The following is a 13,273-nucleotide window of genomic DNA, read 5'->3' as shown; positions in this document are numbered from 1 at the left end:
TAAATTCATTATTTACAGATTTCTTAAACTTTTTAAAATTAATATAATTAGGAGTAATTAATTCATTAATTAAGCTAAGGAGGTAGGAAGAAAATGAATGGACAGGATTTAAGAATCTGGATAATATAATCTGTCAAAGCTAAGGTTCAAGCATTTTCATGGCGGCTCATGAAATTCCTAAAAAATATATAAAAAGCCAAATACCAACAAAAGAAAAAAAAAACAAATATTGGAAAAAAAGGAAAAAAATATTGAAAAAAAAGGAAAAAAAACAAGAAATTGTCAACACACAAATCTTTATAATTACACAGTGAAAACTCCCCTTCCCATTTCTTTCTCTTCCAGCTTTTTCTTTGCTTTCTTCTTCTTCTTCTTTAACGCGGATTCATCACTATAGAATATACCTATATTTTCCCTTTTTTGGTTCTCTTATCAATACATACAAGTTTTTTTTGTACAAATAATAAATACCCATTTCGTTCTTGGTCTTAAATTCAAACCTTTCTTGATAGTTTTTTATCAGAAAGGTAGAATCTTGGAGTTGTTTTTACAGTTTTTTTTTTGGTATACCCATATAGAAATCTCACTGAAATATTGCAAAAATAAGATCAAGAAAGCATTTTTCAGTGGAAACAAGAAAAGGGTTGGAGTTGATTTTTCAAGATTTTGGTGAAATTGGGTGTGGGAAATTGATGGCATCTGCTGCAATTTTCTCATCGTTGAGAAGACAAAGGTCGCCGACACTGGAAGCGTTCTTGGCGCCGGTGGATCTGACAGATGTTGGGTTGTTGCAAACTTTAACGGCGTTATCTTCTGAGCTGATTTCTGCATATTCAGGTAAAAGGCTGCCGTTTTATCAGCGGAAGAATTGTAAGTCTTTGTTAAGGAAAATTCAAGTATTTTCTGTTCTCTTGGAATGTCTTCTTGAGAATAAAAAGAACAGAAGTAGTGGTTCTTCAGATTTGCCGTTTACAGCTTTTTTGTGCTTCAAGGAGTTGTATTTATTGCTTTACCGGTCGAAAATCTTGCTTGATTATTGCTCTTATTCAAGTAAGTTGTGGCTGTTGCTACAAAACCATTCGATTTCAGGTCATTTCCATGATTTGAACCAAGAAATCTCGACCCTTTTGGATGTTTTCCCCTTAAAGGATTTAAAATATTTACCTGAAGATGTTAGGGAACAGGTTGAGTTGTTGAAGAAACAAGCAAGAAAATCTCAGTTGTTTGTTGATAAATATGATGAGATGCTAAGGTTGAAACTGTTCTCTTTCTTGAATGAGTTTGAGAATGGTGGTATTCCTGACTATGCTCAGTTGTACTCTTTTTTTGTGGAAAAATTGGGGATTTGTAATCCTAGGAGTTGCAGGATTGAGATTGAGTTTTTGGAGGAGCAGATTGTGAACCATGAAGGAGATATTGAGCCCACATCCTCAGTTCTCAACGGGTTTGTGGCGTTGATGCGATACTGCAGGTTTTTGCTATTTGGCTTTGAAGAGGATGATATGGGGTTGAGATTGGGTAAGCATAAGAAGCCGAAGAGAGGGCTGATTAGTCAAGAGATTGCAGAGACATTCATTTCTGTACCAAAGGACTTCTGTTGTCCGATATCGTTGGATTTGATGAGGGATCCAGTTATTGTGGCAACAGGGCAGACATATGATCGAGCTTCTATATCGAGGTGGATGGAGGAGGGTCACTGTACTTGCCCAAAGACAGGGCAGTTGCTTGATCATACCCGGCTTGTGCCAAACAGGGCTCTTAGGAATTTGATTATGCATTGGTGTGCTGCTCGCAAAATTCCCTATGACCCTCTGGAGAGTGGGGATCCCTGTGTTGAATGTTTTCCATCAGCTTCACCTAGCAGGGCTGCATTAGAAGCTAATAAAGCCACAGCAGCTCTTCTGATTAAGCAGCTAGAGAGTGGGACGCAGATTGCAAAAACTATTGCTGCTCGGGAGATAAGACTTTTAGCTAAAACTGGTAAGGAAAATCGTGCATACATAGCTGAGGCTGGTGCAATACCACATTTGAAGAATTTGCTTTCATCTCCAGATGCTGTGGCACAAGAAAATTCCGTCACTGCAATGCTTAACTTATCGATTTTTGATAAGAATAAAGGCAGAATTATTGATGAAGTAGGGTGTCTGGCGTTGATAGTTGGAGTTTTGAGATTTGGGCATACCACAGAGGCACGGGAAAATGCTGCAGCAACATTATTCAGTCTGTCAGCTGTTCATGACTATAAGAGGCAAATAGCAAAAGAAGATGGCGCAGTCGAGGCCTTAGCGGGTCTGTTGCGAGAAGGTTCTCCCAGAGGGAAGAAAGATGCAGTAACTGCTCTATTTAATTTATCCACCCACACAGATAATTGTGCGAGGATGATAGAGTCTGGAGCTGTTACTGCTCTAGTTGGAGCTTTAGGAAGTGAAGGTGTTGCTGAAGAAGCTGCTGGTGCATTGGCGCTGATTGTTAGGCAGCAAGTTGGTGCTACAGCTGTTGGCAATGAGGAAATGGCAGTAGCAGGGCTCATTGCAATGATGCGATGTGGGACACCAAGAGGGAAAGAGAATGCAGTTGCTGCATTACTTGAATTATGCCGCGGTGGTGGAGCAGCTGCTACTGAGAGGGTCTTGAAGGCGCCGTCATTAGCAAGTTTACTTCAGACATTGCTCTTTACAGGAACAAAGCGCGCAAGGAGGAAAGCAGCATCGCTTGCTAGAGTATTCCAACGGTGTGAGCATGCAGCAGTTCATTATAGTGGGTTTGGTGTAGGATATGCATTTGCTGGAAACTCAGCTGCTGCTAGGGATTCAACTTTTCCTGGTGATGTCTCAGTGTCCATGTCCATTTCAGTTCCAGTGTTATAGGGGGTACTTACCACCATTCATCTTTTGTTCTTAGTTTTACCTGTAATATTCAAAAATTCTTTCATTGAAATATAAACGCGACAAAGAAAGAGAGAAATCATAGGAATACCATAAAATTCATGTGTTCTTAGCATTTTGCAGAATACAGTGTTTCAAAGTCTGTTCGCGTTTCGTTTATCTGAAATGTTAGTGAATAATAGGTTGGTTACAATTCTGACCATGTCCTTTAGGATTCTATCTTTCTCTTTGTATGACCATGGCCATTTTACCTTTCCTCAACTTTAATCTGTTAAGTTAAATGGTCTGCTGAACATGATATAGATGGTTCTCCAACTTGATAACTGAAACAAACCTTTGTAACTGAGTAAGACATTGAGTTAGTTACATTGTAACTTTCAAATATAGAGAAATTTTACCAATTCCTAATGTAAGAATTAGTAGATGGACACCTCTATTTTTAGTCAAATTTGTTTTTTTCTTTGTTCAATTGTTTGGTGTGTAAGAAGATAATGTATGACTTTGCTTATGCAAACATTTAGTGGTGTTCAAGTTCTGTTCAACTCTCTAATAGGATATCAATGTTGACTTTGAATAAATCCACTTGGAAAAGGAAAACACCCCAAAGAGAGAGGCATCCAAGGGTGACTTAGCAATCAATGAGATTAATGAAACTATGTTGGATTCAAAATTTGAAGTATACGAGTTATCGAGACGTCCTTTTAAGTTAATATATGATAGTGAGGTGAATTCATAGTCAAATATATGATTTGGACAAAAACTTTTAGTGGTTTGTTTGATAGCTTGTACTTATTATTTTATGGAGAAATTAGATATGCGAGGTTTGGTTATTCATGTACTAGCTATTTCATTTTATCTCCCGCATAAAATTGTACATATATTTCTTCATAACTTAAACATGTATTAGTTATACAAGTTTTTATATTGCCAACACCAAACACCATAATAACTATAGACATAATTCTAACTAACTACCATACATGATAGTACTTATGTAAAATACAATATTTCTTCTAATTAGCTATCAAGCGACACCTCAGATACCTGAAAATCCATAGTATATGCTCTAGATTTGCCATCGGCGCAAAATCATTCGGTGACAACACTAATAAATACTAACAGGTACCTCGTGAAATAGTAATACCAATATATATATGCAAGTTGGTTCACATATGATTGTAATGGAAGAAAAAATAGAATAGAGAGACAGAGATAAGTGGTACGGAAAACCAAATGGTTGGAAAACAATGCAAAATATTTTCATAGTAGAAATGATGGCTTGGCGCACCAAAATGTTCCTTGGAGAAATAATTGATTCTTCATATTCTTCTTTTGAGTTGTTCTCCAATACCTATTTCTTTATTTTTATTTTTTTATCACAGTCTTTGGTTACATGATGATTTCATTATCACACTGCAAATAATCTGTTTAAATTCATTTTGATACGTTGACCTATCATTATGCTTGTATTTGGACAAATAAAAAAAGCCTCTCCTTTTTAAAAGAAACAACAAAAAAGTTTCTTAGTTGATGGGATATAAATGATGTCTTAGACTTGTAGTGGGGTGTTTTTAATTTTCATTACATGTTATGCACCTTTTTTCTTTGTGGGGTTTTTGAGAGGAACAAAAAAATAGAGTTTATGCTTTTCCTATTTTTTCTAATAAAAATCATGGCCCTAGAAACACTCTTTTGAAAAGACAAGAAACTTCTTTTTTTTTTTGAGGAGTTGCTTTACTAAATTTTCTTTATGGAAAAAGCTTTGGGACTTTGGTATAATGATAAGAGCGCAATACATGATGTGTGGGTTAGATGCACGTCACGAGTTTAAACTCTATTGCTTTGCAAAAGTTTGTTGAAATTCCACTGAATTTCGAATTGACCCTTAAATATTTCTTTCTCTGTTATCAAGAAAGTAGTTCCCTGTTAAAAAGCAATGACACCATAAATGAAATGGGAGAAAAAGAGAAAAGTTGTAGAAGGAATATTCAACTTGTTAACAGTTATTCCTAGTTCAAATTTTCAGGCAATACTTTTCCATATGTGATAAAGTTTGGCTCAAATAACACTTCCTTATGTCACAGTTTGTCTTTTTCTTTTAAAAATTGACTCTTGACTAATAGCTATAGTCAAAGATTACAGCTACATGGTTTAAGGAAATATCACCTTACAAACAGATGTCTTACATTTTTTAATGTTCTGAAGTTGAGGTCTTTGGTTAGTATAAGTCATTCATGAGAAGATTTTTCACTTCAAGTGAGGTCTGTGAAATGAAGAAAGTTAAAAAAAGAAGTGATCTTTACTCTTTTAAGCACAAAAATTCTTCAAGATATCAGGGATTGATGATTTTCATACAATAGAAATGACATAATGGATATGGAACCTAACCTGTCTATGGTTACTTAAAATCTAAACAGTGACTCGACGCCAAGCTTACTGCATTATCTCTGATGACTCCCAAAACTTGAGTAGCCTTATGTGTTCTTGTTGTTCAATTTTTTAAGTAAGGTAAGAAACTTTTGGAGTTACAGCTATGATAAAGAGATGTTTCTTCCTGTATTCATTTTGTTGGAGTTATTTACCAGAGTTAGGCAAAGTCCCAGTCTAGTCAGGAGAAGAAAAGTCCTATGTGAAACATGAACAACTAAGACAAAGGGATAACATTTAACTGAATTCAAATATCAAATGTACTTTTCTTTTCGTGCAAGATGAAATTGTCCACATAGAGCATGCTAGTCAAATGTTTTTTGTTTTTTTTTTATTTGTAAAAGTAGGTAAAGATCATTTCCAAAGTCTCCAAGCATAGAAAAAAGAGAAGAAAATACAACATCAGCTTCAAATCATCTTTACCCTATCCAGACAAGTAGTTAAGTATATGGGAATAGATTCATATCGATGATCGTCAAATCATTGATATAAATTAGAGGTTTCACAGATGAACTATCTGTATGTATAAGAATTCTTTTCCCTTTTAATATGTTTTTTGGTCAAAGAACATATTAGTTTTTTTTGTCTAAACAGAATCATGGCTTTACCCTCTGTCAAACATTTGTTGATGTTTTTGATCATTGTGCTCCTTGAGTACCTTACTTTGGCTCAATTTCCTGATTATCACTCGGTGAAAATACCCACAACGTGGATAAACAGTAATGTATCGTCTATCAATGTTACAAAGCCCTTGACATGGCCTTTTTACTCATTCAATCAATCATCTGGACCTTTCATGCGAATTCTGATGCTCAAAGATATAGAAAAGGACATGGGATATGCTTGTGGTTTTGCTTCAAATGGAGAGGATGATGCCTTTGTGTTTTCCATTGGAATTATACGTCTTCGTCAGGACTTTCTAGGAGCTCAGCGCTGGACTGACCTTGAGCTGGTCTGGTTTGCAAACAGAAACCATCCAATTCATGAAAATGGAACGCTGCAATTGCTGCAAGATGGAGATTTAGTGTTAAAAGATGTGGATGGAACTCTTGTATGGTCTACAGGCACCGCGAATAAGTTTGTTTCGGGCATTAAGATGATGGAGACTGGGAATCTTGTGCTTCATGACATGTATAATCAGTCTGTCTGGCAGTCTTTTGATCATCCAACAGATGCACTGCTTCCAGGCCAGAAATTAAGGGCTGGTCAAAGACTTGCGGCTAGAGTTTCTTCGTCCAATTGGAGTGAAGGTAACTACTATATCTCTGTAACCAATCAAGGCTTGTTTGCATTTTACATATCAGACAAGCCACAGATGTATTTTAAGTTTTTGGTCAGGGGAGAAAGGGATAGCTTTGATGAAAGTTATGTCAAAGCAGTGAATGGTACTCTTGCCTTGTACATATCCTCAACCGAGCCGAATGAGCCAAATGCTGTGTTCTCAAGACCTTCTAGGATGAAATATTTGAGATATGATTATGATGGACATCTTCGAGCCTACACCGAGGGAAGTGATCAGACAAACGATCTTTTGGTAGATTTCATCGGGCTTTGTGATTACCCCACAGCTTGTGGCAGTTTGGAGCTTTGCTCAAATGGAATTTGTTCTTGTCCAGGTCCATTCATAAAAAGTAATGATCGAGAAAACAACGGATGTGTGGAAGCTAGTCCGGTGGAATGTGATGGACAAAGTTCCCACAGAATGGACCGTGCTTCGGATGTCTATTACTTTAACTATGTCGACACTGATGCAGCAGCTCTGAGAGGAACAGATGAGGAAAGTTGCCAAGCGTTGTGCTTGAAGAACTGCTCTTGTAAAGTAGTTCTCTTCCGGTATTTCATTAACTTTTCAAGTGGTGACTGCTATTTACCCTCTCCTGTTCTGTCACTTATAAATGATGGAAAGGGAAGAAGTGTCTATGAATCATCTGCATTCATCAAATTACCAAATGAAGCAGAAAAAGGTAAGGCTACAGCTACAAGAAGAATTAGCATTATAGCTGGATTAACTGGTGGAACAGTTCTTCTGATAGCATTAACTGTTGGCATCTTGATTGCTTTCAACAGAAAACACACATTACAAGATAATATTGATGATTACTCAGGGGAGATATCTGGTCTTGTAAGATTTTCTTATGAACAGCTGAAGATGGCAACTGGGAATTTCCAGAAAAAGCTTGGTCAGGGAGGTTTCGGCTCAGTTTATGAAGGAGTTCTTCGAGATGGTCAGAAAGTAGCAGTGAAGGTTCTTGATGGTTTTGGCCAAGGAAAGAAGGAATTCTTGGCAGAAATTCAGACCATAGGAAGCATCCATCATGTTAATCTTGTTAGACTAATTGGAGTTTGTGCTGAGAAAGAGCACACAATATTAGTTTATGATTTCATGAGTAATGGATCATTGGATAAATGGATTTTTGGCACAACCTCCACTCAATTCAGTATTGATTGGCAAATAAGAAGAAAAATCATCCATGATATAGCAAAAGGATTGGCTTATCTTCATGAAGAATGTATGCAAAGAATAGTGCACTTAGACGTTAAGCCGCAGAACATTCTGCTTGACGAGAATCTTTGTGCAAAAGTATCTGATTTTGGCCTGGCCAAGTTGGTGGATAAGGATCAGAGCCATATAGTGACCAGAATTAGGGGAACCCCTGGATACTTGGCTCCTGAATGGTGTAGTGCATTCATTACAGAAAAAGCAGATGTCTACAGCTTTGGAATTGTTGCAATGGAGATCCTTGTGGACGCAAGAACGTGGACTATTCACACTCACTGGAACATCCACATTTGCTTAGCTTGTTTATGGAAAAAGCCGAAAACAATCAGCTCATCGACATGATTGGAAGCTACAGCGATGATCCGCAATGCAATACATCAGAAGTTATTCATATGATGAAGCTTGCTGTCTGGTGCTTACAGAATGATTTTACTCTGAGGCCTTCCATGTCAATGGTGGTTAAAGTGATCGAGGGGACAATGGATATTGAATCTCACTTAGACTATACTGTTCCAAATTCACAAACAATTGCAGCAATCAAAAGAGTGGCAGACACCACGACAAACTTGTTTCCTTCAATTCTTTCAGGACCTAGGTAAGCATTTCTTAGCATGATGAAGAATCAACAGAGAAAAAAAATCCCCCCCTACTTTATCCTGTTTCTGGTCTGATCCCTATGATCATCATTGTTGTATAGCTATTTATTGGTTTCATTTGTGTTATTTTTCTGTGACTTAGTAAGATACTGCAATTAACTAAGAACCATGGCGCGATTTCCAGTGTATATCCAAACAAAAATGAATGCTTAAGTTCAATTGTTGTCTATATATAACAGAACTGTAGGCGTCAAAGTAAGCAGCTTCAGATGTCATCACTCAGCGAGAGCTTTTAGAGACAGGCTACTCAATGGATGTTTTGATACTCTAATTAGTTAAAATTATGAAGCACTACAAAGTTAACTTCCTACATCCAGTATAGTGTCTAGGTGAGATTATGCAAACACAAAAGACATTAATAGTTGCTGGAACGATTATAAGAACAGTCCATTTGAATACAGGACCTTCACATCAGCTGTACTACATCAGCATTTCTCTTCTCCATCCTGCAGACGAAGTAAAAAAATTCAATTTGATAAGAAGATCATAATTTAAACATGTAGTAGAATTCATATTTTTGTATTTGATGGAAATACGGAACCAAAGAGAATATACTAGGTCCATAGTTGAAGATAAGCCTCCGTCTCATCATTTAAACTAGCAGCAGCCTTTGCAATCAAAGCTTCTCCTTCCAAAGCAATCTTGCTTTCTACCATCTCCTCGATCTTTGCCATAGCCTTCAAACGATTCAGTTCCTGCTCAGACTCCTCTGCTCCTTCATTTTTCGACTCTGACTCATCTTCAAACAGTTTCTCCCAAAACTTACGATTCTTAGCATTTTGAGCAGTTGCTTCTTCTTTCTGTTTTTCATTGGAACTTACGGAGCCACCAGCAGAGTTTGATGTCTGTCCAATCCCATCCTGGACAGAGCCAGCCACACGATCTGGTGACTCCACCAATCGGGTCCTCTTTGTGGTGTCATCGCTGCTAGAGTCTCCTCTGACTTCAGATTTCTCAAGAAGTAACTTCATAATATTCCTAATTTCTTTTTCCTTACCGCATCCTGGCAACATAGGAAAGAAAGATCTCATGTTTTCTTGTCCATCTTTCAACTTCTGAAGTTCTACCCTCAGACTAATGTGATCATTCCTCAACTTCTCCAGCTCCTCTTCCAGATTATTGCTCACCAGATCAGCACGAGGACTATGTGAACCTTGCTGTGTGTTGTTCTCCTTGGATAGTTGAATCCTGCTTTTGATATTTTTCAACCAGTGCTTTTTCCCAGCCCGAAACCATGGATTTCCATACTCACATTTGTAAGAACAGACCTTCCTAAAACGCTGAATATTCATAAATAACATAGTAAACATATCAGAAACAGAAGTGGAAATCGCAGTAACACTATCACAGATTTTGAACTAGTGAAACTGCAAATTCGAGTCATTAACCAACAGAAAAGGAGCACTAAACATAAAACAATACTAAATGAGAAGTCAAATATCAAAAATCAATACAAATGAGATAAAAACACAGGAAACATATCGAAAAACAGAAGAGCACTGCTGTTACAACACTATCAAAGCTGTTGAACTAGTAGTGATGGAAACGAAATTTCGAGAAGTAGGAACACAACAGAGAGAATGTTACTTACATAGTTATTGAGCTGGTAAATGAAGCTAGATAAATTGCTATGTTTGAAGTACTTTGGAAGAACTTCAACACAAAACTTGTTAGGATCAGTGATAAGAAAAGTAGTTTTGCTAGAAGTCCAATGTACCAAAGGATCAGTTTCAGGATCATCCACCATTTCATATGTCTTCACTAGAAAAGGTGGTGGAGAGTTTCCTCGTAATCCGGTGAGCCTCGGCCGGCCTCGACCAACAGCTCCTCCTCCTCTTCTTCCTCTTCCTCCCTTTCCACCATTTTCTTGAATGTTAATCTCCATTCTTGATTGATGATATTATTTTCTTTGAAACCTTTTGAGCAAATTTGGAAGTGAATGAAATAATTGATCATGCATGTTAGTAAGTTATATAGTGTGTAAACATACTAATATATATAATGAAATCAAATATTTTCAAGTACAAAATGCAGAAAAAATGCATTAGAATCAGGACCATTGGTGGTTTTTTCTTTTCTCTTCCTCTAAAGTCACACACAACAGCCAGCTGCTTCTAAATTGTACTTCCTCCGTCCTTTTTTACTTGTTCGGTTTGCATTTTATGCTCTTTTAAGAAAAGATTAATTAAATTTCAACAATTTTATTTTACTACATTATTTTTATTAATTATACTTTAATAATCTAAATTTGACTATTACTCTAATCGATTTGAGAAATGGTCATCTAAAGATAGTCTAAATTTGTATGGCATTCATTCTGTGTTTACGTCAATTCTATTAATTACTGTGATTAATGAAGTGAGAATATATATTAAAAAATTATTGATTAAACAAAAAAAGCTTATACAATGTGTGTAGTACATCTATTAATTTGATATAAACACTTTACGAGTAAATCAATTCTAATTTCCTCACAATAAGTGTGAGTTTTATTCTCGCAGACCCCTTTCCCTTCTCTTCTTATCATCCCCTCTATGCAATTAAACAAAAAATTAGACAAAAATATAATAAAACAAACTCACTTTTTTGAAGTTGAATTTATTAAATAAATGTAGAAACATTGTTATTTAATAAATTATTACACTACCAATTGATTTGATTGTCTTAAATCAAGAAAAACAAAAATTGTTTCAACTTCTTTTGTATCACAAGGGAACAGAATATTCATGTAGTCAAATTTTAATTTTATTAAAGATTGACTTTTAGTTGATTAGTTGTAAAGTGGTTGTTAGTTGTAAAGTGGTTGATTCAACCATTTCCATTTTAAGTCAAAAATAAATAATCAAATAACAAAATATTCAAGAATTGAAAGAAAATAACTTATGAGAATTTTTTTTTCTATTTCTCAAATTCAAATACACCTTTGATAAATTTTCTTTTTCTTTTTTAAATTGTTTTTACATTTGACACTTCTAATTCTTGTACAACCGTACAAGAATGTCAAAATCACTAACAGTCCATTCTGCCACTTGATTAGCATCTCTAAATATTTCAGTTCCCAAACCAATTGAACTCCACTTCCTCTTCGCTGGTGCAGTGCCTGGATCCTGTAATAAACATGTCGCATCATTAATTTCACGCATTAAACTATACTGATAGTGTAAAAAGACTTTATACTGTCTAACGGTCTGTATATATAACTTAAATTGATACAAACCTGGTAAAAATAAAGGGATTGTGACAGCCTCCCAACATCAAGCTCCCAAGTTGTTGGATCACCAATCCAACCTTGTCCTTTCTTAGTAGGATAACCATATTCACCCCAAACAGGATGTGGCAAAATCTGTAAAATCTCCTGAGGTTGAGGATTGCTATAAGGATCACATGGTATACTAGGCTGCTCAACATGCTCCCCATTCCCTGGTGTACAATACATATGGTAAGCCTCATAGGGATAATGAGACTTGTCGGTTCGATGAACTTTTGTTCCATCTGGAAATGTGTGGAATGGAGGACACAAACTAAAGTCATCTGGGTTGCACCAGGATGGTGCTTCTGGATTCAGGATCATTTCACTGTATCTTGTTACATCTGAAGTCACATCTCCATCACAAGGGTTTCCATTGTTCTTCCAACAACTCCCTATGTCCATCAGGTAGAATTGGCTTTTAGGACCTCCACCTTGCAGCACAACTAATCTGAATTTTACCTTAAAATTTGGTGATTCTGGTATCTGCATAAAAATACAATCTTTTTCAAAAGGGTAATCAAGAAAATGAACAAAATCGCGGAAAAAATAAAAAGTTTATGTTTTTACTCACAATTTTAGACATTCCCCTAGTTTGATAATGATATCCACCAGAAAAACCAGAAGTGGCATCTGATCTTAAGTAGAGCATTAACCAAGGATACTTTGTTGAGGTCCTTAAAACATGATAAAAAATCCAGCCTTTGCCTAGTTCTTTCTGCCATCGTATAGAATAAAAAGAGGTGTTCATGTTTGCACTCGAACCAGCATTCAAATCCCATGTTCCATGAAACTCCCCTTTAAGGGTTGTCCCTTGTAAAGTTGTGTAATTGTGGTACACCAATGGCTGATTCATACATCCTTTGCCAAAACATTCAAATTCGCCAGAAGGATCGAATGGACCTACTTTGTGTCCATTTTTCGGGCATTTACCAGCACGAGTATCCATGTTACCACTCTTAAGCCTGATCGTCCAGAATTGCCATGGATTTGGCTTGTCATCAACTTGACATTTTGATCCCAAGTATACTTCTTTCTCTGCTGCATAAAGGTCTACGTTGTTCAACGCTCGTTTCGTCAGTCCTGGAAATGATTTTCCTACGCCTAGCTTGTTATCTTGCTCAGTCACTTTATGTAGCAGCCTGTTTGGATCTGCACCACAGACAGAACAAATTCTCTCATATAAAAACACCAACCATTTCAAACATAACAAAATCAAAAAAAACACAGAGAAATTCAACTCACTCTGTTGCTGAGAAGAGGCTTTGTTTTGAACATCAAAGCAATCAGCAGCCCTTGGGCTTCCCATTTTTGTGGTTTCTTCACCAACCTCATTGCATTGATTTAATGCCTCTATGGCCACTCTTAGCCCATCGCGTCGCATCCCTGAATCTCCAACAGCTGAAATGTACTGTTCATTTCCATCAAGACTTGAGGAGAAAACCCCCAAAACATACACATTGATTAGCAAAAGAGAAAGCAAATTGAACCAAGAAAATGAAATTCTAAATTGAGCCATGTCTAATTTTTCTGTCCTTGTGTATACACTAGCTGTCTC

At 36.5% G+C, this 13,273-nt stretch overlaps 3 protein-coding genes and 1 pseudogene across 3 annotated transcripts; 2 read left to right on the top strand and 2 right to left on the bottom strand.

Annotated features, from left to right (window-relative positions):
• The first annotated feature begins 221 nt into the window (after window positions 1-221).
• LOC107011628 (U-box domain-containing protein 17) lies at window positions 222-3,298 on the top strand. Its single transcript, XM_015211212.2, has one exon. It carries the CDS (start codon window positions 693-695, stop codon window positions 2,865-2,867), a length of 2,175 nt encoding a protein of 724 aa, XP_015066698.1. The 5' UTR covers window positions 222-692; the 3' UTR covers window positions 2,868-3,298.
• A 1,730-nt stretch (window positions 3,299-5,028) lies between these two features.
• On the top strand, window positions 5,029-8,596 carry LOC107010518 (annotated as a pseudogene).
• A 426-nt stretch (window positions 8,597-9,022) lies between these two features.
• LOC107010059 (heat stress transcription factor A-7a-like) lies at window positions 9,023-10,427 on the bottom strand. The gene is made up of 2 exons (XM_015209329.2): window positions 10,060-10,427; window positions 9,023-9,748 (listed from the first exon to the last, which is right to left on the bottom strand). Exons 1-2 carry the CDS (start codon window positions 10,351-10,353, stop codon window positions 9,023-9,025), a joined length of 1,020 nt encoding a protein of 339 aa, XP_015064815.1. The 5' UTR covers window positions 10,354-10,427.
• Window positions 10,428-11,390: 963 nt separating this feature from the next.
• On the bottom strand, window positions 11,391-13,273 carry LOC107009591. Its single transcript, XM_015208935.2, has 4 exons — window positions 12,961-13,273; window positions 12,290-12,867; window positions 11,686-12,201; window positions 11,391-11,575 (listed from the first exon to the last, which is right to left on the bottom strand). Exons 1-4 carry the CDS (start codon window positions 13,232-13,234, stop codon window positions 11,441-11,443), a joined length of 1,503 nt encoding a protein of 500 aa, XP_015064421.1. The 5' UTR covers window positions 13,235-13,273; the 3' UTR covers window positions 11,391-11,440.

Source organism: Solanum pennellii, chromosome 2 (genome assembly GCF_001406875.1).
Source record: "Solanum pennellii chromosome 2, SPENNV200".
NCBI classification, from domain to species: domain Eukaryota; kingdom Viridiplantae; phylum Streptophyta; class Magnoliopsida; order Solanales; family Solanaceae; genus Solanum; species Solanum pennellii.
Note: the sequence above shows the minus strand (reverse complement) of the source record. Positions and strands in the feature narration are given on the sequence as shown.

Coding starts and splice junctions, on each gene's coding strand:
- LOC107011628 (XM_015211212.2), top strand. CDS start 693: ATGGCATCTGCTGCAATTTTCTCATCGTTGAGAAGACAAAGGTCGCCG.
- LOC107009591 (XM_015208935.2), bottom strand. CDS start 13,234: ATGGCTCAATTTAGAATTTCATTTTCTTGGTTCAATTTGCTTTCTCTT. Junction 12,868..12,960: donor AGCCTCTTCTCAGCAACAGA/GTGAGTTGAATT, acceptor TCTGTGGTGCAG/ATCCAAACAGGCTGCTACAT. Junction 12,202..12,289: donor CTAGGGGAATGTCTAAAATT/GTGAGTAAAAAC, acceptor ATTTTTATGCAG/ATACCAGAATCACCAAATTT.
- LOC107010059 (XM_015209329.2), bottom strand. CDS start 10,353: ATGGAGATTAACATTCAAGAAAATGGTGGAAAGGGAGGAAGAGGAAGA. Junction 9,749..10,059: donor TTTACCAGCTCAATAACTAT/GTAAGTAACATT, acceptor ATGAATATTCAG/CGTTTTAGGAAGGTCTGTTC.